Raw genomic sequence first — 23,995 nt, 5'->3', positions numbered from 1 at the left:
CCTTATGTTCTAAATATGCTATCATAGCAATAATTTATTTTCTTGGCTTAACACTTCTGTTTTAATAAAAGCAATTTCATTGTTTCAGTGAATTGTTTCTTCAGATGATTCTTCCAGTGCCTCAGTGCTGAGCTTATCTCTGTCTTAACCATCTGTCAGCTTTTCCAGTCTCCCTGTGCAATTTCTGTGCTAACCAACTGCCAGCTGAACCATGTCAAACCTGAGCGTGTTCCCCGGGAGAGGGGGAAGATCCCAGGCAGTAGCATGTGGAGACTTCCTTGATGCTGGCGGGAAGGCCTGAGGCAGAGCAGGGTGTTCAGAGCAGCCAGCAGAGACGTCATGAGGAGTGATGACGAGGGAGCTGTCTGGCAGAGGTCAGAAGGCAGAAATCACCACATTTCCTGGCTCTAATTTAAGCCCCTTACCCCACATAGCTGCTGTCCCAGTGGCAAGTCTCTCTCTCCCTGTGGGGTCGGGTTCCAGTTGCACAGGGTGCGAGTGGCAAAGTTCAAACTCCAGCATGCCTTGTCCTGGCGTCCAGGCTGTGCCCCAGGTTTTGGGGTGACGGGGACTGGCTGCTTGCTTTGCCTCTGACTCAGCCCCTCTCCAGGTACTTCAGTCCCACTGTTCTGGCTTGTTTGAGGAGCTTTGGATTGTGGTAGCATCTGAGGCCAACAGGTTTTGAGCATAATGTGTTGATTATAATGCTGAACCTTAAATTCATGTTGTTTGAAGTAGCACAGTGTAACTGGAGTGCAAATGTGCCCTGTGTTCCAAGGCTGCCTATTTGTGAGTAGCATCAAAGCTCACTGCATGGCTGTGACACACTCTCCGTGCTCTTAGAAGAAATTAAAATTAGCATTTTTGGAAACTATAGTTACTTGCTGCCAAGCTCCTGTTTACTCCTAGTTTATGAAGTGCCCCCCCCAGATGGGAGGGCAGTGGTGTCACGTTTAGCCTGAGGAAGAAGATGGAGCAGTAACGTCTTGAACTGCGGTCTTCTCTTCCTGGCTGCTGGGATGGGGGAGCTGCCTGGGCCTTGACAGTGCAGTGCTGTAGTCTCAGATGTTAAACCTCGGCCACCTGAGTTGCCTTCAGCATATGGACCATGTTTCTTCAAGTTTGGGAATTCCTGTACTGTACATAAAACACTTGTCTGTTTTTAATAAGCTGGATGTTTTTTTAAATCTTGTTCTTTTTTTAGACAGCAAAGAGAACACAGTTTGACACCTTTGTACAAAATTGTGTGGGAAACAGTTGCACAGGGAAGATTTTAGAAGTTACTATTTTAAAATAATTGCAAAGTTAATGCAAGAATTTTGGGCTGTGAAGACAGCAATAGCTCATGTCACAAGAGGGAGAGAATTTACTAACGCAACAAGAGGAACATGAAACTTCCTGAATTTCTCTGTTTCAAAGGTTTCTGCATTGCTGGAAAAACCTTTAGTAATGTTTACCTGACACTTTTTTCAGGGTTTGATTTATTTGTTTAATAAAGGTTATTTTCTTTATATGAATCTTGTTTGCATTGCATCTTGATTTCAGCATGGGAACCTGGGCTGCAGAAGAGGAAACAGGCGTTGAGAAGAGTGTTTTTCCCTGGGGCACCTAAATACTCTTGCAAAATACTGGTGGGAGACTGAAATTATGGGGTTTTTTAATCAGGTTGTGAGGGTGACGTGCTTGAGTTCACATGATGAGAAGCATCACCTCTCCTCCCCAGAGCTGCAGAGGTTTTAAAACAGGAATAGTGAAATGCCATGCCTGCACGATGTGCTTAAAATAAAACATGAAGTAACTGCTGTAGACCTTTGATTATTATTCTAATTTTACTGGGCAAATAATACTAACAAATATGTTAGCAGAAAGAGAGGATTCTTCTGTTCATTTTGGATAAATAAGGACCCAGGGAGGGGACAAGCTTTTGCCCAACTGCTGGCCCAGCATTGTCTTATTCAGGGAGTCACCCAAGTGTGACAGCTTATCCGCAGCCTCGGTCGGGAGTGAGATGAACGCTGGGTCACGGGTGGAAAAACGGCGTGACCACCCTGGCAGACAGAGGGACAGCAGCTGTACAGGTGCGTGGGGGCCAGAGCTGCTGTCTTTGTCTTGTGAAAGCATCAGCTCTTAAATAAACCCCACGTGTCACTAATAAAGATATGACATCCCCTCCTTCGTTACCTAAAGCAGAAGACTGCTACAAGCATTTCTGACTAAACAGAGTCACTGTTCAAAGTTAAAAGAAGGCTGAGCAAAAAGGCTTTTTCTTACCCAGGCAGATGAGGTGTGTACCCTCTTCACCTGCCAGAAGAAAATAAAAACATTTCAAAAAGTAGCTGGGTCAAATTTTTATTAATGTTCTGTAAACTTACATTTCCAAGACAACATATGAGACTGATTTAGCAAACCCTCTCTGGATCAGTAAGTCGAGGCAGCAGCTGTACTTCCATGCAAATGGCAGGGTAAACTGAAAAAAAGCACAAAACTGAGGCCACCATTCAATCACCCACTGATGGCAGAGCAGCAGCATCACCAATGCGCTTCATTTCTTAACAACCCTACAAGTCCTCTGCCCACTTTTTATGGGCAATCTAAATTAGCAGCACAATTTTAAACTTCTGTTAAAACTATACGTGACATTAGTCCATTTGTGCTGTAATATGACGACTCCCCCCCCCCCCCCCAACTCACTCTGCAAACAGAACTGGGAAGGGTGAACTAGTTTAAACAGAAAGCCAACAGCATTTGGAAGAAAAGAAGGCTCAGCTGTACAGCATCACCTGGTGGCAAACACTACTTACTTCCACCCACTGAAGGAGCTCTTCATGAATATTTCTGTTCCTTTTAAAGTACTCTGTGTTCAGTAAATGAGCAACAAACTCCCTGGGTGTGATCTGCTGAGTCTACAATACAGAACATGACAGAGTCATATCAACGGGCAGGTGCGCTCGCCAGTGCCCAGCATCCCATCAGTGATGTTACCCATTGGATTGAGATGTTCCCAGTCCAGCCTCAGCCAGGGGTAATTATTAGTAAGATCAAGAAGGACTGGTGTGAGGTAGCAGGGCTGGAATCAGATGCACACTAGCAGAGCAAAACACAAGGGCAAGCTCTCCCAAGTCCCTGTCCTTACACCTTTTTTCCCCCTTTGCCAGGGGAGAAGAGTTCTGGTTGGCACTCGTAAGGCAGGACTGCTGGGGAGGGGCTGTGGGGTGCAGGTGAGGTCAGTTACTTCCAGTGCAAGTTAAAAAAACCCAGAAACTCCTGGCCCCTTGAGGGCCTTTATTTCTGCCATAACCTCACAGCTGAGCACACCTCAGTGCACAGACAGCAGGAGGCTGCTGTGATGCTGCGTGGGCAGGACACACTGCTCTTTATTTCTTAATTACTGCAGGAGCAACTGGAGGCCAAACCACTTCACCACTCCCAGGGTGCCTTAGTTGCTAGCCTGCCCAAGGCTGGTCCTCCGGTCCTCTGCTTCGAGGAGGGGGTAACCATTGGTTTTAAAAGAGGGACCCAGCACCCCACTGCTGCCTTGCGCTGAGCAGCCCCGTGTTCCCCTTCTGGCCTTTGTGATTCTGACCGAAGCCGTTCCCTGCCCCCCCGCTCAGAGCCGTGACAACTGTGGCTCCCGCAGCAGCCAGGCAGTTGGTGCCAAAAGTGAAGAGCCGAGTTTCTAACGCCTGCCACCCCACCGACAGCCTGGGGAAGCTGAGTGAGCACAGCTTAGCCAGGCTGTTAGGAACTTGTACCTACCCAAAGCCTGTTCACAAGGGTCCCAACTTTGGCTGTGATTTCTTTGGGATCTTTCTGCCTTACTGAGTCCAGGATGACATCGGTCAGGAAAAAGTGGCACTTCCTGGCGTAGAATATCTCCTCATGTGAGAGAGCAAAGCTAACAAAAACTATATCTACAAGGAACAGTTCAAAGAACACAAATGCATTAGGAAAAAAAAGGCTGTGGTTTTGGCATTCACCATTTCAGTTATCCAGCCTTTGGCTTCTTTAACGCCTCTCCTGTCCAAGGTTTTACTGCAACTGAGTCCTAAGAGCCAGTGTTCAAGTCTAAGCTCGGTGTAAGAGTTTGCCTAGATTTCAGACCATTGCATCTTTCCTGATGCATTAAAGGACTTTACCGGTAGATATTCAAGGCACCTGCTAGGTTAGGCAGCTGCTGCCAGCTGTTTTGAAGAATTAAATGTAAGCAGCAGTTCGGCTGCAATGACCTTAGCTACTCAGCTGATCAGAACTGACAACAAACCATGACGGAGAGAATGGTTTTCATACTAAAATTCTGCAGCAAGATACTAGAGCTATTTACAGTTCCTTACCTTTGGACAGTGCTTCAGTGTTTGGCATATCCAGCTGTCTGCCATCCAGCAGGGTGCTATAAACAACACTATCTTCATTGCTTGTACAAAAGCCATCACTGCCTAAAACTGGAGGATGTTCAACTTTAAGAATCAATCCTACGTTTCTCTGGTCTGCCAGAACAACATCAGCTTGTTTGCTGTCCCTTGTTTCTGTGAATGAATACAGGTTGAGTTTTTCAGCAAAGCCTGGATCAGTAGTAATGGGGTAAACACATTTGTAAGTATGACCACAATATTGTCATCTTCTCTTTAAAGTTATGCCTTGTTCTGTCTTTATTCTGTCGTGATGTCTTGCCAGGTAAGGTGATACATCACCAGACAGTAAATGACAACCTTTACACCAAATAATTTGAAACCTTAGCTATAACATTATAGGTCTTCTCTACTTCCCTTTTCACATGGAAGATTCAGACAGAGTAACCATTACGTACTGCTTAACGGAACCCAAGCATAATTCAGACTGAGATTCTCTCATGGGATATGACTGTGTGTGTGAGGGGTGTTCTATGAAAATAATAATCTGGCTTCCACTGCTATAGTAACAAAAACATCCACAATCATTATTAATACATTTTGCTTTGCCAACAAATCTGTGAAAACCTGTTGTGTTACCCATGGTGGAAGTGGTACAGGGTAAATCACATCCTTCTCAGGATGTCAGAACTAGTCTTGGACTGAGACTTTCTACTGAGGTTTCTTGAGTTTGCATTTAATATCTTGGCTAATCAGGAAAATCTTTTTAACTCCTATACATGCCTGTGGAAACTTCTGGGTTTAGCATAAAAATCTTTCAGTCTTTATGCTAAATTACAGATTTCTGTAACTAACTGGATAACTTAAGCACATCAAACCAGCTTCACTGTTCCTTGCACAACTTTAAAGGCAGAGGAACAAGGAGACAGTGAAAGAACAATTCACTAATGCCAGTGAATCTAAACGCAGCTCCACCTTTCTGGCAAACACACTTTTAGTATTAAATTCTGCATAGACAAGCAGTAAAATCCTTGCTTAGCAGCTGGCAATCAACTCACTGTCTTTTAGATGGATGAGTTTCATTTGCAAGGTCTTGTCTCTTCCTTCACTAGGAAAACTTTCTGCAAGCAGAACAAGAAAAAGGTTGAGACTGTCTCTGAAATTCATCAGCATCATCAAAGTATCTTATTTATGCAAGTCATTTAGTTAATTACTCTCATAATTTTTTAAAACAACAATCACAAAGCAGTCATTTACCTTCTGGTTGCTCCTTGTTTATATTCTCTGCATCGTTTCCTACTGCGGGAGTAATTTTTATGGTGCTGAATTGATACGTTCCAGCACTTGGAGTAACTGGCAAACTCTGTGTGAACACGTATTGCTCTGGCTCCTTTCCTTCAGTCTCGACTTCGTATTGGGTAATGTGATTGTTTCCTTGAATAGTAAAGCTTTTTTCCCTGGGAGATGAAGCAATAGGAGCTTTGACACCCCTGTCCTTTTCAGGAGTATTGCACTGAGACACACTCTCTGTGATACAACCGTCAGATGTTCTCACGTGCTGAAAATCACACCTCTTGGAGCTCACTGCGTCCCATTCCTTTACCAGGGAAATTAATTTCTGAATGTGACTTGCAGAGTCTTTACTTTCTACTTTCTTTGTTAAACTGCTTCTCATGCCTCTCTTCCTTGGAGGGCTTACCAAATGTTTGTAATAGCTGGAGTTTACCAGGCTGTCCAAGGTCATATCATATCCTCCAAATGCATTCCTCCGCTTTGTCCCTCTCACCTGTGAAATCATTCTGGAATAATTTGTCTTCTCCCTAGTGGTATCTTGCTTTCCCTTCAGATCTTTTATATTACTCCATGTATTAATACAGCATTTACTGGAATCCACAGCTGTACATGAGTACACCTAAAAATACAATGAAATGTTGTTATTTCTAATTGATATGGAATGAAGTGTAAGCTTTGCCTTTCCTAATAACTGATGTATTTTACTCATTATAATACAAGCATTTAAGGATTGAGTTCTTAATCCTGGAAAATGCATTCTCACTTCTTGGGGGAAGTGCCTTAAGGCTCTCCAAACCCTGCCCTGATAACTCAGCACTGATGTTATGCTGTCCTGAATCACCTCAGTTCCTACCACTGAATTTTGCTGAATGTGACAATAGACGCTGGAGTGGCCAAGACACACAAGCAGCACCTCAACATCTCTGCTACCGCTACAACTAAGGTAATTTTGATTATCTGAACTGACAGCAGCACATTCTGCACAAGAAAGGTCATTTGGCAAGTTAAGGCAAAGTAAAGCTGTGCAACCACTCTACCACATTAACACCAGTGTTAAGCTATAGGGTGGAGCAGTTTGATACCATCATGTAAATGCTACAGAGGCAGCACCTGCATTTCACCTTTCTCTAGTAGACTGAAGGCAACTTTCAGCTGCTGGTGTCCAACCAAGGACTAGAAGTATTCAAAGACTTGAGCCGAAAGTCCTTTTCCCCCTTCCACTGACTTCAAAGACCATAAAGTTTCTGCAGGACACTGTCTTGCCTCTGCACTGCTTAAGCTTGCTGCTCCCATCCTTACCACCTAGGAACCAGGAGATCTGGCTTCTAAGTCCTCCTTGCCCAGAGGGGTCACAACCCGTATCTCCTGTGACCCAGCAAAGTGCCCCAGTTTCCAAGTCACACTGAAATCTGAATGAAAACAATTCCCACCCTTGGGGACAGGGACTCTAAGTAACTAGGAATGCGAATCACAAGACCAAAAGGAGAATCTAAAAGAGTGTAGGCTTGTGGGGTTCAGACCAAGCTAACACAGACCAGAGGATCTTGACCTTGACCTGTATGACTTTGCAGCATACAGTCACTGGATAAAAACAGAAATAAAAGCCCAGCACGTGGGACACTCCTTACTTCTTTTAGGTCCTTGCTGAACTCAAGCTGCTTATTCCAAGGCACAATACTTGATCTTCTACATGGAAAATAAACTTCATTGCACAATTCATTGTTCTGGATCCATAATCTAGAAAATGAATATTTACAATTATTACAGAAATTTTTCCAGGGGTGACACCCAGTCAACCTGTAAGAGGAGCTGCCAGGACTTCCAGCCACTGTTGGATCTGTGTATATCACATTCTTCATTATTATGAGTTACTTTTAAACTACTAGGGCATGGAAGGGGTTCACAATTATCACTAGTACACAATACAGGGGTAGCAAAGGACCAGGAGTTTTCATCACTCACCTGTAATGAGAACATCTGAAATGTGATGCTGCAGATACAAAGGAGACAAAAATGATTTCTTGTCTCTCTTCCAGCATCCACAAAACCTTGACCAATGGATTTATGTAAACCATGTCTACCTGACATCTGATGATTTGGAGTTTTTTTCTCTTTTTTGTTAAGAGGTTCTAGACACTTTGGGGAGCAAGCTAGTCAGATTCAGGTCAACCATCTACATTCATAGTTTCAAAATTGAATTCTGAGTCTGCTTAAGAAGCTCAGCTCCTGACAGTGGCTGCCTGAGCTGCACAGCAGTATGTGAAAAGGTGAAACGACTCTGGAAGCACAGACTAGCTGCTGCTCCTGTCTCCGATAGACAGAGATTTGATAAGATTGCCTATGGAGCTGACTGAAGATCTAGAAAAGAACTCAAATCCCCAGTTGTTTTACTTTGTTAGAGGCCTTTGGTGTATGTGATAGAGGTGCTGACACCTTCTGTGATAGGAAAGCACCAAAGAGCAGTGGAAGACTCTATGTTATAGTACTAGTCCTTAGCTAAAACTTCCTAGGGAATGTAAAGTTTTGTCAGTCACTTGTAGAGTGCTTCAGATTTCCTCTGACATCCTCCTCTTGCTCTGTAGGTATAGGAACATGAGTTTAGGCTCTTGCACTGGGATGGGAAGCTGAAAAGTCCTTGACTAGCATAAGCAGTACTTAGCAACAACTAAAACATCAGTGTGTTATCAAAACTCTTATACTAAATCCAAAACACAACACTATGCCTGCTACTAGGAAGAAAATTAACTCTATCCCAGCCAAAACCAGGACAGATAGGGAAGTGGGGGAAGGACATTTAGGATTTCTTCTTAATAGAGATCTACAGTAAAATCCAGGAACTGCTGTCACCACTGGTGGGATACTGGTAGCTACCACTAGTGTGTCCTACTACTGCTCATGGCAGCAAAATGAGGTTGGAAATCCTGATGCAAACAGCCCATAGCATTGGTATTTCAGAACCTGCTGCAGTGATTCATGATCTTCTGGGAAGATTTTAATAGATATCTTTTGACTTTAAAATGCCCAAATGGCTTTTGAGCCCCTTAGTAAGAGTCCACTAACTTCTAGAGCTCTCTTAGGAAAATACTGAGGAGAAGGGCCATGCTAGGTCATCTTCTAAAGTACTGTGCTTTCAGGAGTTGAAACATATCAGTTCTGTGGACTTGCCAAAAGGCCTGTGTTTTAACATTTTGTCCATCCCTTTAATGAGCACAGTAGAGAAGAAAACACTAGTGTTTGCAGATTCACAGATTTTGTAAGGCTGGAGAAGACCACTGTGATTATGCAGCCTGGCTTCCAGTAACACTGAATGCTAATTCCTGTTTTAATAGCATAATCTTTTAGAAAAAACATCCAATCTTATTTTTAAAGTTGCCAGCAACGGAGAAATAAGTCTCTGAGAAAATGTTCAATGATGAATTAATATACAAAAAGTTATGGCTTATTTTCAACATTCATTTGTCTAGATTTAAATTCCAGCTGGTCTCAATCCTTTTCTGTGATGCTGCATCAGAGATATGCCATTCTACACTCTGGAGTGCTGGCAAATCCTCCAGTGGGTCTGCAGAAACCAGCTGGGGGTTGGCAAAGCCAGGGCTGAGCCAAAGCTAGTAAATCAGAATCTCTGCTCAGCCTGGTGTCTCTGTACAATGGTTTCCAGTGTGCACTGCAGTATTCTCAATATCTGGACTTAGGGAGGTGTCTCTCTCAGTTGCCTTTTTCCATCATAACTGGAGAGCTGACTGAGGACTATTCTGTTACTCTTCCAGTACCTAAATAACTGATGGGAAAAAATGTGGCCCAAAAGATAGTGGAATTGCTCATCCTCCAGTGGCTGTGTTTCAGAAGGAAATGAGAAAATTGTGCTCCTTTCAAAGGACCAACACTGCTAGGTCAGATGAAAGGACATTATATGGCAGAACAGAAAAAGAAAGAAGAGAATTTTTATCTACCTGTATGCATCAGAGTGATAAAGTGCCTCCAAAAGAGAAGGGATCTGGTACTCCTCTGCTTCTTGACAAAAGAGAGGCCATTCTCTGTAAATTGTAAATAAACTGAACTGTAAAATCACTATGAAAATCTTAACACATTATCTTTTCCAAATATATATTAATTTTGGAAGCTCAGGCAGTCACTACACAAAATGAAAGATGCATTCACACAAGTGATTTTTTTTCTTTTAACAGATGGTCAAATAGCCTATCATTTTAAATACTGAAAAGTACCCAAACCAATTTTTTTTTTCTGTTTCACTTCTGTCATCCAAACAATGAGGGGGAAAAAAAAAAATCTGTTTTTATTGAAATTGATAGAAATCTTTCCATTGACTACTACTGAATTCCATGGAGTCTGAATTTTATGTCAGGAATCCCAGAATAGATGGTGCACTTTTGAAAAGGTGCAACCAAAATAAATGAGCTCCTAAACCAGAGGTGTTCAGCAGCACCCTTCTGAATCTTTGTAAAACTTGCTATTTTCAATAATTTTTTCCAGCTATTGCTCTTCTACTAGTTAAGTGAAAGCTTCTGTCCCCTCTTTTTTTTTCTTTTTTCTTTTTTTCTTTAATTAACCATGGGTATTGATTATAAAACCTGATTCTGAGAAGCAGGAATCCTGCTCTGCTCTGTGACACTCATGACACTTTTCTCATGTGGAAAATTCACCATGGCATTTTCCATAGGGAATCCCATAAAGAGGGTTCATGGGTTCCATGAGCTACTAGGAACTCCACCATTCCCAAAAATACTCTTAGTCCTAGAATATGATTATCTCTGCCAGTAAGCTATTAGCATTGTGCTTTGTCCTACCCAAGTTATGCTCTCTCCAACAATTCCTGGGCATGGTTTGGCCATTCAGATGTTCCTGGAACTGTTTGCAGTGGACAGGAGGAGTGAAGCCACCTTCTCCAGGAGGTCAAAGCAGATCACTTGCAGAAAGGCAGCTGGCCTCAGTGACCAGAAAGATTCCCAGACATCCTCAGTTTGCTTGTATAGATGTAACTGTAGTGTCTGACATCTGGCTGCCTATGCCCTTCATGTCAGACGTGAAAGCAACCAGTGGTTATTATATCAAAGAAGCCACTGGTGTAACATTTCTATTGACTTTGGGGAAAAGAATGAAAGTACATACTCCTCTTGGAAACAGCTAAATGTGCTAAAAATGACCACATCAGCTGGTGATATGTAGTGAATATTCTGCCTACTAGAAATGATCCATCAAACAAGGGCTCCGAGAACTGAAAAGACCAAGAGATCTCTGATGCCAGGCAGACCTTCACTGCTGAATGCAAAAAATTGTAACATGTAGTGGTGGCAGAAGCAGGGAAACTGCTACAAGAAGCCATAGCACTGAAGGGTCAGTTCTGAGCAATCTCAAGGGCAAGTGAAACATGTTGAAGGAATATGCTTAGGAGACTGGTGTTTTAAGCCATCTCAGTTTCTGATGATTGATAAAATTTAGAGACCTAATAGATTGATATGCATATGGAGGGAGAGTGCCGTCTCCTCTATAGCCACCCTGTCTTCCTCCATTCCTGTACCACTGCAGTTTTGGAAGATAGATTTTTCCTGCATTAGAACAGAGATACCAGTAGAGGGGGCAGATGGAGTATTTTTCAGCTGGACTAGCCAGACTTTGCTGTCCCTGACATATAAAAAGACAAAAATCTAAAGAGGGATGCAATGATCTCATAAATAAAAACATTTTCCTTTTTGCTAAAGGTATGCGCACAATGCACTGATCTGTGATATACCCTGCAGTACAAGTGTCTGGCATATTAGTCATTAAAATAAAGGCATACATGCTGAACCAAAAACATATCTCTCAATCTCTAAATTGCAATAATTTATGTTTAGATAGAATAGTTTACTTCAGGACTAAAAAGTCTTAATTCTTTTGGATAATATTTCTACGAAAATCAGAAGACAAAATCCCCATGCTTGCTTCCCCTACAGCCACCTAATAATATAAAAACAGACCATGAATTCACTCTGCTTACTTAAATTCAGCCGGCAAAAACAATTTCCCAAGTCTTAGAAAGTTGAGAATGTGCCGAAACATTTGCCCATCTCCATGGATTAGAAGACTTTGACCGTATGTGATCCAACAGACTTTCTTGTTATTTGACAGCAGCTCTGGGTACTACAGAAATAAAAACACATTAAGACCATATTTCCGGTGTTAGTTAGAGAGGGAAAGAAATCCAAACAGGATTTTTCCTTTCTCAGTAAAAAAATTAAATCAGTTCCATCAAGTCTATTTATATTATTAGTAAAAATAATTATATAATTAGCCCAGAAAATACTTCCTTGGGAAGTCCAAGATTTATTTCCCGCAGGTACTTGAATATACTTCCCTTAGTATAAAACGCCCAGATTACATGTGAAGCTCTGATAATTCCAAGTTTTCAGGTCAAAACTATTCTAATAATTCTTATTAGTAGAAATATAGATTCTAGTCTTAGAATTATAAATTCTGTCTAGGAAGGTTCATGTGAAGGCAATGCAAAGGCAATTAATTACCCATACCTTCAATAAAGTCTGTAAGTAAGTTTCATACCAATTACTTCCTACATAAACTTTCACAATCTGATGGAGTGAGCATACAGATACTTCTGCTGTCCAGTCTGTGTCTAGAGATGGAGTAACAAATGGAAAGATGACAAATAAAACAACTGCAAGTAGTAATTATTTTGTTATAGATACCAAGTTAATATGATACGGGATTTTACATCAACATATTACAAATAATAATTCTTTGAAATAGTGAGGTAAGAGAGTGTAGTCTATGCACAGAGAGCTGGAACTCTCATGTTTTGTTTAGGAGTCATATGCAACTGCAAGCAAAAGGCAAATCAGGATGTAATGTTACAATAGCAGGCAACTTGGTCCATCTGTGCTGCAGCCAAACCACCTCCCTTCAATAGGTTAAAAAATAAGAATAGCAAGAAGGCTATACACATTAGCATAGTGATGTTCACTCTACTGAGCCAGGCACATTTATGTCACCTAAGGTAGGTGAATCTAAGTACGCTGTTACATTGCCACAGAAAGAAATAATTTACTTCCAAAGTATTGGAAATAAGGCGGTAATCTGAAAGGTCTTTGAAAGTGAAGACTCAGCTTGTCAGGAAGTGTAAAGCTAGTGGAATTCCAGGGCAATCTTTTTCCATCCTCACAAGGAGCCCCACTTTGTTATTTCCTTTGAAGATGACAGTATCAGGTTAGTACAAGCCTCAAAGAGCAATTATTCACAGAGAGCAGATATAATGTAACAGCTTTGGATATATTTTCATCTGGGTTCAGCCCACATCTTACCTTAGTGTGGCAACAAAAACCTGGGACAGTTTCTGTTGGAATAATTAACAATATAGTTCACATTCCTATTTATAGAAAGTCAGTCCTGGGACACTGTTTTAGGAAAATCAGAATACATTTGCATTCAAAAGAAATTGTAAAAAAATGAAACAAAACAAAACAAAACAAACCCAAAAAACCAACCTAACTTTGAAAAGGGCTCCAACATGAAGAATTTTTTTTCTTACAATAGCCCAGGCCTCTACAGAAGATAGAGGCAAGTCATGCTCTTAAATAAATTATTTATAGGGCTATGGATAATTATATAAAGAGATTCTACTCTCTCTAAGCAATGAACAAATTAGCATATGCTTGTCTGATATAGCTACTATAATGGGACTAGCCATCTTCCATAACATATGTACAACTGAAGCATCATTTACTGCTAAGACCTTTGTGTCACAGAGTTATTTTTTCTAGCTTGTGTTATCCAACAGGCTACACAATAATGACACAGAATTCCATAACTGCTGTTTCAATTTAAAATCAAACCCTCTTTCTCAAGGATTATAATTCCATCTGAGAACTGATAAGATTCACTCCTTTCTACATACACACCTATTGCATGGTGGGGCAGGGAAGAACACTTCAAAATAAGCCACTTCACCTTATTCTGGTGAAAGCTGCTGATGGCTCAAAACTGGAAGGATAAGCATCCCCTACAGAATGACTCAGAGGACCCTGAGGGTGGAGTAAACTGGAAGTAAGGTCACAAATACAAAATAAGAAGTCAGACTTGCAAATAAGCAATAGGAAATACAATTAGGATCCTACAAGCTGAAGTTTGAACCAGGAAGCTTGCGCTCAGATGGGGCAAAGGGATGTCTGCATTCATTGATCACAAAGAGATTGTTTGCCACCAGTGGAACAGGGAACTGCAAATGAGACTGTAGGATGTACTGAGGAAGCTAACTCCAGCAGAATTAGTAGTAGCATAGTCTAAAATATTGGGGAGGTTTCAACTGGATTACCTTGTACAGAGTGTGATTAAATTTATCTTTCCTGGAGCACATGGCATAACAGAAAAGGTGGAAAGAACTGGCTGTGTTCAGCCTTAGGAAGGACAGGTTAGAGGAGGATCTTATCACTGTCTACATCTAATGGGAAGGTGTAGAGAAGACAGAGCCAGATTTTTCTTGGAGGTACAAAGTGCTAGGCCAAGAGGCAATGGAAAAAAAGTGGAACATAGGAAATTACATGTATGACTTTATTTAGCACAAGGGTATTCAACTATTGGAACAGGAGTCCAGAAAGGCTGCAGGATCTCCATCCTTGGAAATACTCAAAGCTTTTCCTGGCAAGGTCCTGAGCAGCCCAAACCTACTTGACTCTGCTCTGAGCAGAGAGTTGGACTAAATTACCTCCAGACATCTCTTCTGACATAAATTCTATGAATATGCGGGAACTAGAATAGGTGAAAAGAAGAATCCTTAGGTTAATCAGGGAATCATATTAACTCTTGTTAAAAAGCCACAATAAGGGCTGATAGAAAATGTCATGATTTTTCTATAAATGCATTAGAGGAGAAGAGGGGATAAACCGAAGTGGAAACAACATTTAAGTTAAAGGTCAGCTTCAGCAAGAGCAAAATGTGGCTATGAATGCACTTAGGCTGGAAGTTAGAAATAGATTCCTTGGTTTAAGGAGTTGTAAGAACATTCCCACATCAGAAAAGTGGGAGCAAAAGAAACCTCACTATCTTTAAGGTAGAACATGTTCAGATGAAAGTAACTTGGACTGTCTAAGCTTGAAGGAACTGGGTTCAGCAAATTAGTTCAGTCATCGATAAAACTGGTAAGTTTAACAAGTAAAATTACCCAAAACCATGAATAGTACTACCTAAATCCAGTGTAGACTTGCTCTATATTTCACCTAGAACCTAGTGTTACTACTCTAGTGTTCACTGACAGGCAACAGCCAGTTAATAAAGCAACGGGGTAGCCATAGATCTTTGGAAAACAAACACTGTTAGTCAGTGAGACCTTCAGGTTATTTTTGTACTGTAACAGTCCCTCAAAAGTAGATGTAAATCATTGACTGATTAATTGTATTCAGGCAACACTGCTCATTCTACTTTAAAATGAAAGAGTTCTTGAGAAATCTTGACTTACTATAATCTCTGCTCTCTGCTGGCATCTGTTGTTTCAGATAGCATTTCAAAGCATCTTTCATTGGCTCATATGTGGTGTCCCTTTTGTCCAAATAAGCACAGAGCTCTTGGATTTCAGAAATATTTTGAGTGAGAGGAAGTCGGCAAGTTCCCAGCCAATTCCTATCCAAAAGAGAGCAAAATCACTAAACTTTTTATTCTTGCTTTATATTTTTACTGTTTATTTTTAATGAGTACAAGTCAGGAAATATGAACTCCCCTAAAAATTTGTTTTGCACTTACTGAGCTTTACTCATAACTTTCCGCATCATTTTTGTATTGAGAACAATCCAACATCGACAAATAAAGCTATTGCAATGGACCCATCAAATAATGATCTGCAATAGTTTTGAATAAACTTTTAACATGGTATTACTCCTACACTGCATCATTCACTAGTGCCAACAGCAAGTCCAGACAAGATGCCAGGGGCAGAGATGAGGTGACTGTATGTTTGACCTTCCTGTTGTCTTTCTATTACCCTTTACAGACTGGGTATTATCTGTTTGTGCTAAATTTAAAGTTGGTTAAAGGTGCAGGAAGTTTTTCAATCTGTGGTAGATGGAAATATGCATGGCTGAGCATTTAATTGTGTGGCAGGCTTGAATCATAACCAACTGATTCATTGTGATTTCTTCTGGTTTTCTTAATTCAAATCACAACAAGCAGGTGAAAGAAAATAGTAGATGGTTTTTAATAGAGTATTAAAACGTGTGTTTTAATGGCTAGCTTTAAGACTCACCTAGTGAGGGTCTGCATTTAAAAAAATAATCCCTCTGTCACAGCAAAGATGTCTGACCTCTACATTTACATTTTCACCGATTTCAGGAAAGAGGTGCTAATGATTCACTAAGGAGCCATTTTCCTATACAATAGGGGTTTTATTAAACCAGTACACTGGTATGGTCTAAGCAATAATGTGAACAATATGGAGAAGTATGTCTCAAAGGACCAAGTTCAAACACAGTATTCAGAAGTCTACTGTCTTTGTTGGACTAGACATAGCAGTATGACTTTTCTGTGGCTTCAGAAAAGCCTGAACACATAGGCATTTAGATGCTTTTGAAAACCTCATACAAAGTTTTCCAAATGAATGGTAAATCTTAAGTTGTAAGAACCTGTGATCATTAAAAAGTTTACATACACTACTTTGGAATTTTTGGCTTACCAGCCTACAATATAATAGAAGAATGCAAACTCCTGTAATTATAGTTATCTGCAAGTTTAGCTGAAAATGTGTACTACAAATACTAAAGGACAGGTTGGTGAGAACAGGACCCCTTTTCAACCACAAAACCCGTTAGATAGCCTTTTGAAAGAACCTTATGTTATGTTGATATTGCCTATATGAAGGCAGGGTGGTACCTGGCGTGCTGGAAGAGGACGCCGTCACCGGAGAGGTACAGGTGGCTCCTGCCCAGGTCGCTGTCCACGTGGAGCTGTCCCAGAGCCGAATCCGGGTAGTTGGCCAGCAGCCCCAGAGCCATGGCATAGAGTGGCAACCGTGGCAGGGCCTCCCCTGCTGCCACCCCCCGCTGCCCTCCGGCCCCCACTGTGGTGGGGGACACCATGGAGCAGCTGCCTGCAAGGAAAGGAGGTTGAGACTGTGCCCCAGAAGGTCAGCGGCTAATAATGACTGCCATATTTTCCACTGTTTTCAACATTTTCTGGAAATGAGTTGCTAATTCACCTCAGTGTTGATCATATTAATATAATTTCCATTTCAAACACCCAATTTCACAACATAACATTAAAGCAAATGCATGTAAGGAAGAAAATATATAGCTATGTACATTATATTACCTCTGTAGATCTTAACAGCATCTATAAGCTCAGGAATTCCCAGAATTAAAACTTCTTCCTCCAAGGCATCTATGTTGGAGAAGTCATCAGGCAACAACATCTTCTCTGAGCGAAGAAAATTAACTTGAAAATAAAAATAAAGCAGAGGAAGTGTGTGTTGATGTCTTCTGTCCACTGCTCAGATCCGGCAAAAATAGGTTCTTGTCATTTCATTCAGTATTACGATTGACATATGCACACACAGAGAGCAGATAAATGGACAGCAGGGAACACTGTCTTTGAAAACACAATCCTAAAAACGAGGTTTATGGTAGAGGAGACCACACAGTATAAACGGTAGGAGAAGCACACAATTAGGTTAGTTTTGTTTATCACAACAGGCTGAGAGATTCATCTAAGAGGTTTCCCGTTTGTTTGGCTGCTTTTTCCCCCGCTGTGCATTTAAACATGTGTTTTCCCCTATGTTAACATCAGAGGACAGGCAGAGCAAAACTGCGGCAATTTCTTATCTATCTCACCTTAACTGAGTTCACAGAGGATGAAATACTATGTTGAGGGAGGAGGAATGTGATCCTGACATACTTTTGAGAAGTACTTGTCTTTTTTGAAGCTGGAAGATTATTTAATGAATGAAACGTGATTTTTTTACTAGTGAAAAGATACAGGGTCAAGTAGAGATTTAGAGTTACCATGTAAGTTTTTTCTACCTTAATTAGTGATTATTAACAGCAGTTCTGGTACCTGATGCAAGTAGAGCCATAAGTGGGTAAATTTAGGTACATGTACTCTGAAAGGCACCCTGTAAAGGCTTTGTTTCTTGATTGATAAACAGGGCAGTAAAACTGGCAGACAGCAAAACCAAACCAAAACCAAAAGATTACAAGATTCTGATCTCTGAAGAAGTATTATTGAAGATAGACAGAAACAGTTTAATATAAAAAAATTATTTAGATATGTCAGAATAATAATAAAGAAGAACAGTTACCTATGAAGCGGAACTCACTGCACTCGCACTCAATCAGGGCTGCATTCTCAAGCAGCCACAGCAAATTGTCGTCCTTAACTAGTACAGGATATTTTGCCACCAAATCTAGTGGCAAAAAACAGTAATTCACTTCGTCTTCCGTATCTAGTAAAGGTGTATCCACTAGCCCTAGGGGTGCTCTTTCATGTAACCCTAGGCAAAGAAAATCAGAGAAAAATCAAGACCTAAGTAAAGAAAAATGAAACTCAGATACACACTTTGGAGATCTGACTAGTACAGCAAAGCCAATCAAAGTGCATTAATCTTGTGCAACATTTAATGTTCACCAGAGGATGAAGTCTTACAGTCCAGCACAAATGGATAAACATTTGCATGAATTTTCCTATTTTTTAAATAAAGATGACTAATCAAAAAAATCACAAAAAATAAACTTTGCAAGACTCTAAAATGTTCCTTGCTTGCAACAACTGACAACGGTTTATGGGCATTCCTAAGGATGTAAAAGTATTTGTGAATTTGGGACACTTACCTGTGAATGCTGGACTGTTAGGAGGAATCTCTGGTGGCTTGCTGGTACATTTTCGTGTTCTCCAGTAATTCAGAGGTGTTCTTTTAGCTATTGGTGTATCTGCAGGCTGGACATGTAAATTATATTTCTCCTCCTTCAAATTATCTAAAATCTGTCAAGATACGTAAAGTTTTTCTATTTACTACTTCAATTCAAATAATTAATACAAAAATCAAAAGCAGCCATGGGAAAGAGTCTAATGCATGCCATGCTGTACTTCACATCTACTAAAATATGCCATGGAATATCATATACAGATGAGAACAAATACATTCCTAAGTTTTAGGTACCTAAATGTAAATGGAATGAACTTGTAGAGAACATTTATAAGACTTGTAATATAATTAGAGCCATTCATATATTCAAAAAAAGCCAAATATTTTTCAACATTTGAGTTTTAATGGCACTTCCTTGTATTCTAGCTCTGGAATTCAAGACAGCACACTGACATGTATAAAAGTATACAACAATAGAAATAGCCAAGAACCCAACACAAAGCCTGAAAGACCTTTTGGGGTCTTTTTAATAACATCTTTACGATAAGCTGTAGGAATTCAATGATTAGAAATGGAAATCTATGTTTGGCTCAGTGATAGGAATGTTTAACAGTCTACATTTCCCAGTCTTTTCTTGAATAATAAACAAATTATTTTAAACTTGGAACAAATGGTTACGTACTGTTGTAGGATATCAAGTATAAAGTAACTTTAAAGCCACTGTTATGACTTCTAAAGCACATGCGTAAAATACCTTAAGGAATCAATAAAGTTACACTGACAAGCACATAAAAGCCAGAAAATGCAAGAATTCTAGTTTGGTGAAATGTGTTCCTGGCCATACCACAACAGGTCCATGTTAAACATGTGATCATGTACGGTTTGTTAATACAATAGACTACTGAGGTTTGGTGGTCTTCCTCTCCCAACCTATTTGAAGATGTTACATCTTTAAACACAGTCCTAAAAGAAAATCCAAAAGTGTTCACATTAAACCCAAAATGTTAATATTTTGGGCTAAAATTATCAAGCATAATAGCATCTATGAAACAAATCCACAAAAAAAGTATTAGAAACTAAAAGAAATGCAGAGTTTAGACTAAACTTAGAGGAAATGCAAATGTACAAAAATACACATTTCATCCAGCCAGGAAGTATGGACTCAACCTTCACTGGCACAATGCAAAACTACACTGCAATTACAATAAAAAATACTTGTAGCTAAATAGTAAATTAAATATTCTTTACAGACATCCATTTAACATTTCTGTTTATGCAGCTACAAAATAGGAGGAGAGGAAGAATCGTCATTTCCCCATTTGACAGGATAGTGAATTCAGTGGTGTCCTACTGGGAAGAATCTGGTTTTGGGCAGACTCACCTTCTTCACATTCAGAGGTTCATATTCAGCAAGATCAATCAGTATAATTGACATAAAGCACAACACTTGGCAGATAAAAGTCTCTGCTTGCTTTAAATGTAGTGAAAAAAGCAAGTAATGACTTGAATGAACTCTTACGGAAAGGTCAAGCATCAAATTTGTAACATTTTCTTTACTCACCGAGACACGTTGAATGTGGCAATTATTTGTTTGTATACCTATTGCAAGCATTGATAAAGTGATGTATGCAAACTCCTTGACATCCTTCTACAGACAATATTATCTAAGAATGAAAAAATTATAGAAAAGCCATGTAGAATATCCCACTTTACCTGTAATAAAGGTGTCAGCTGCAAAATTAATGCTTGCTCATACAGTAAGTTCAATTCAGCACAGCTGAAAAAAGATAATTTTGAAGTCTGCATGTAATAATGAAGGTGCCTAAATATAAAACCATCTTGGTCAATAAATAATCTTAGATTTTCAGACTGATCTTGTACAGGAGCTTCTTTCCATAACAGAGATTCAGGAAACTGAGCGACTTTACTTTTGGGAATAGAGAAATACCAGCCACCGACATTAAAATTAATTAACTCTTCTTCTGCAGACTCCATAATGCTCTCTGGTTCCTTCAAACAGAAGAGGAAAACATATCAAGAGGCAAGAATGAACCTGTAAACTCTGAAACAATGTGATGTTTTATTTTAAAACTCCATTGGGCTTTGCATTTTATTTTCCATTCCATGGTAGCTTGACAAAAAATAAAGCATGGGGCACATGACCTAGAGTATTACCTTCCCATTCACTTGCACATGCACATTCCGTGGTTAATGTATGTTTATGGTCATGGGTGATGACAAGTCAGCAAATTGCAAGGTTTTACATAATGTAATACTTACAGTTAAACCTTGGAACAACCTGTTCTACATGTGTACTGAGTTTGTTACACAGAACAGCAAGTGAAATATGATGAACATCTTCCTTAAATATTAAAATAAAAGTAAAAAAATGCAAATAAATATTGTATACCCTCCCACACAACCTGTGTGCCTATGGACCCACCAATCTATACAGTTAGTTACTATTTTAAGATGCAGATGTTTGTTACTATGTAGGTCTTAATCCTCTTAACAAGACAGGAAAGAAAATAATTGTCCGTGGTGAAAGGATGCTTAGTAAGTACATAGGTGGGTGTCAGCTAAGCAGAGAGAAAATTCACCTAAAACGAGACAAGAACACACAGTTAAGGCCTGTAGCCAATTTTTTCATGTTACTGTATCACAGTGAGATGTACATTAGTCTGTGGCCTACTAAAATGGACAGAAAAGTCAATTCAAGGCTGAAAACAAACAAACAAAAGCCTGCCTGCCTTTGCCACAGCAGCTAGCCTCCAAAGCCAAGGAGACAGAGTTTGTCTTAACAATGGAGAACCCCATTCTTGCAGCAGAAAAAAACATGGTAGAAGATGATACCTGATGTCTGGAATGTTTTTAGGCTATTTCTCATACGAGTGGCTACAGAAAAGAGGGTCAAAAGGAATGTGGAAAAGGATGGGGGGAAAAACCCCACTCTTAATGAATGCAATAACTGAACTTTGCTGCTTTGAAGCTCATAATCAAAACTAACATGATGAAGGTGCTGCTGGTCACTCTTGACAGTGATGGGGAACCACAATGTTGTTGCCGTCAAAGTCTGCTTAGCTGAGACTTTTTCATAGATATTCTCGTCATCAACTGCTTAACACTAATACCACCTGGCAATTTCAGAACAAATTAAATATTTGAATACAACACATGAAAAAAACCCCCAACCTGTTCAAGCAAGAAAAATGAAAATTTTAAAAAGAAAAACAACAGGATACTAAAATCTTTATATTTCTAAGGCTCATTTCCAATTTGGGGGGACAGGGGAAAAGAGCCAGCACGACCAAAACCCACTCATAAGTACCATTGCTCCAAGAAAACTACTTCCAGACATGCTTAAAGCAATTCACTCAGCTCAGGCTTCCATTTTATGGGCGTCAGCACCAAGCTAGCAGCCTACCGCTCTGTAAAAGGGGTCTTATCCCTTCTCCCATCCCCTGCACCCAGCCACGTCTCGTGCCTCTCCATCACATCATGCCTTGTGCCAATCTAACTCACTTAAAATAGCAAGAAAAGGTCTGTTTTGGGGGGGTTGCTATAGCTTTTTTTTTTTTTGCAATTTTCATGAGGAGCGTCATGAAACACAGGCTGACAGCTTTCCTCGAGGAGATATGGCAGCTTCTTCCAGGCAGACCACAATGGATGCCTGGGCCCGGGGAAGCGGGCAGGCACAGCGGTACTGCAGTGCCTGCCCCCCTCGCCGCGCCTGCGCGCTCCCCCGGGCCTGGGGAGGGTCTGTGAGGGGAGGCCAGTGCCCTACTGCCTCCCCTCAGCAGGCTGCAGGCCCCCAGGACGGTCTTAACATGGCCGCCTAGGTCGCAGCGCACGGCAGTGCCGCCAGGCAACGAGTAAGAGGCCCAGGGGGGACCCCCCGGGTGTGATGAGGGTGACAGGGCTGGGGGACAAAGCCAGGTGGTGGGGGACAGGAGCCCGGTAATTGGGGTAGGGGGGTCGTGGACAGCTGAGGAGCTTGGGGTAATGGAGGGGCACATGAGTAGGCCAGGGTTACCTGTCCTGACAGAGCCAGGTTTAAAGCCAGAGCAGAGGCTGCTCATGCACCCCAAGGATATTACGATAGTGTGATTAACAAATTATAATTACAGCCTTTTCCCGGCAGCGTCTACCTGCTGTGAGAAGGCCTCTCTCCCCGCATAGGGTGGTCGTTAGCTGCGTTCATTTGCAGGGTCGAGACGTCCACCTTGGCGGTTGAGGCCAGAGAAGGCGAATTCCTCCCGCTTCCAGTACTCACAGTTTAAGCTTCGTAAACTTCCCATCATTAGGGCATAGATTATTTGAGCCAGCAAGTCAACAAAAGAATGGTGGCAATCCTGTACTTACTGCTACTGAACGACTCACCATAAAATACAAGCGTGCGCCATCGCTAAGAGTATTTACTCCAAGAACTCAAGTACCACTTGTACTACAAACCACAATAAAATCCACCAAAAAAAACCCCAACAAAAAACCCAAACAAAAAACACCAAAGGCATTCTTTTTTTACTGTCTCAGTGGTTTCTGATCAAACACAAGTTACAGCTATGAAGATTAGTTAAGCTATGCGCCAGGATCGCTTGCCACTGCATCTCTCCAAGCTGCCGCAGCTCTGCAAGAAGCAGCAGCAAAAGGCATAACGTGTTATTTGACCCAGTAAATGAGACAACCGAACACAAAGCTCAAGAGGACAACTCTGTGAAATATAAGGAAGGGGTCTTAAGGGACCTTCACCTCAGTTTGGCTTTTCATTTCTTCTGTTATCACTGAAAATAGTGATTTGAACATCAGTGTTTTGTCTGGTGGCTTTCTAATTAAGCCTTCCTCATGAGCTTATTGCTTTGCAGTCTGGTCCCACAGGCACAATGGAAGGTAAAAGGGGGTTATGACTTCTCATCATGCTTGGCTTTGCAAGTTGATGCCACGAAGTGAGTGTATAGTCAAGCATGGCTGGTTTTGGCTCGCCTTCCCATCCTGGGTGCTGGGCTGGGTGAGCACCCACACACAGGAGGAGGACAAGCATGTGTCTGGACCTGCAGTGACCAAGGTAAACTTCAGGGCTCTTTTTTTTTTTTTTAAAAAAAAAAAAAAAAAAAAAAGGCAAATTCCAGTTTCAGAAGTGATTCAGGAACAAAGATGCTCAATTTTATACCAGTCACTGCAAGTGTAGCACCCAAAGTTGTTTGTACACCTGGTGATCAGACCCCATTTAAATTCAGTGATTTCCGAAGCATACTTCTGCTCTTTTAATACAAAGTTGACCGTGCTGTGGAGAAGCTCGGTTTTAAAATCTTTCACCATGAGGTACTTCAGTGTCTATTTTACCTGCACTTGAGGGTTTTGTGACCTCCATGAGGGCCCCAGGACCAGAGAGCTCCCAGATGAGGATCCCTACAAAGGAAGGGACCATCCTACTGCAGGAGTTGAGACTCTCAGAGCTCCAGAGGAAGGGACAGGACCACAATTTATTTTAAAAGCCAATTAACAC

General features: G+C 40.9%; 1 protein-coding gene across 1 annotated transcript; it reads right to left on the bottom strand.

Annotated features, from left to right (window-relative positions):
- Positions 1-1,884: 1,884 nt before the first annotated feature.
- Positions 1,885-22,793, bottom strand: KCTD19 (potassium channel tetramerization domain containing 19). Its single transcript, XM_075715713.1, has 18 exons — positions 22,698-22,793; positions 20,206-20,502; positions 18,458-18,608; positions 17,929-18,120; positions 16,934-17,066; positions 16,506-16,718; positions 15,103-15,263; positions 12,164-12,267; positions 11,635-11,777; positions 9,590-9,673; positions 7,268-7,376; positions 5,604-6,258; positions 5,405-5,467; positions 4,332-4,523; positions 3,757-3,911; positions 2,802-2,903; positions 2,387-2,467; positions 1,885-1,950 (listed from the first exon to the last, which is right to left on the bottom strand). The coding sequence occupies exons 1-18, from the start codon at positions 22,791-22,793 to the stop codon at positions 1,885-1,887; spliced, it is 2,997 nt and encodes a 998-aa protein (XP_075571828.1).
- Positions 22,794-23,995: the final 1,202 nt, after the last annotated feature.

Source organism: Pelecanus crispus, chromosome 8 (assembly GCF_030463565.1).
Source record: "Pelecanus crispus isolate bPelCri1 chromosome 8, bPelCri1.pri, whole genome shotgun sequence".
NCBI classification, from domain to species: Eukaryota; Metazoa; Chordata; class Aves; order Pelecaniformes; family Pelecanidae; genus Pelecanus; species Pelecanus crispus.
The sequence above is the reverse complement of the archived record's forward strand: the minus strand, read 5'-3'. Positions and strand labels throughout refer to the sequence as shown.

What these genes read in the sequence shown, in the direction of transcription:
- KCTD19 (XM_075715713.1), bottom strand. Translation starts at nt 22,793, where the DNA reads ATGATGGGAAGTTTACGAAGCTTAAACTGTGAGTACTGGAAGCGGGAG. An exon ending in ACTCATCCATCTAAAAGACA is followed by an intron (nt 4,524 to 5,404) that starts GTGAGTTGATTG and finishes ATTCATTCACAG; the next exon opens with AAACAAGGGACAGCAAACAA. An exon ending in AGCTCCTTCAGTGGGTGGAA is followed by an intron (nt 2,468 to 2,801) that starts GTAAGTAGTGTT and finishes GCTTTTTTTCAG; the next exon opens with TTTACCCTGCCATTTGCATG.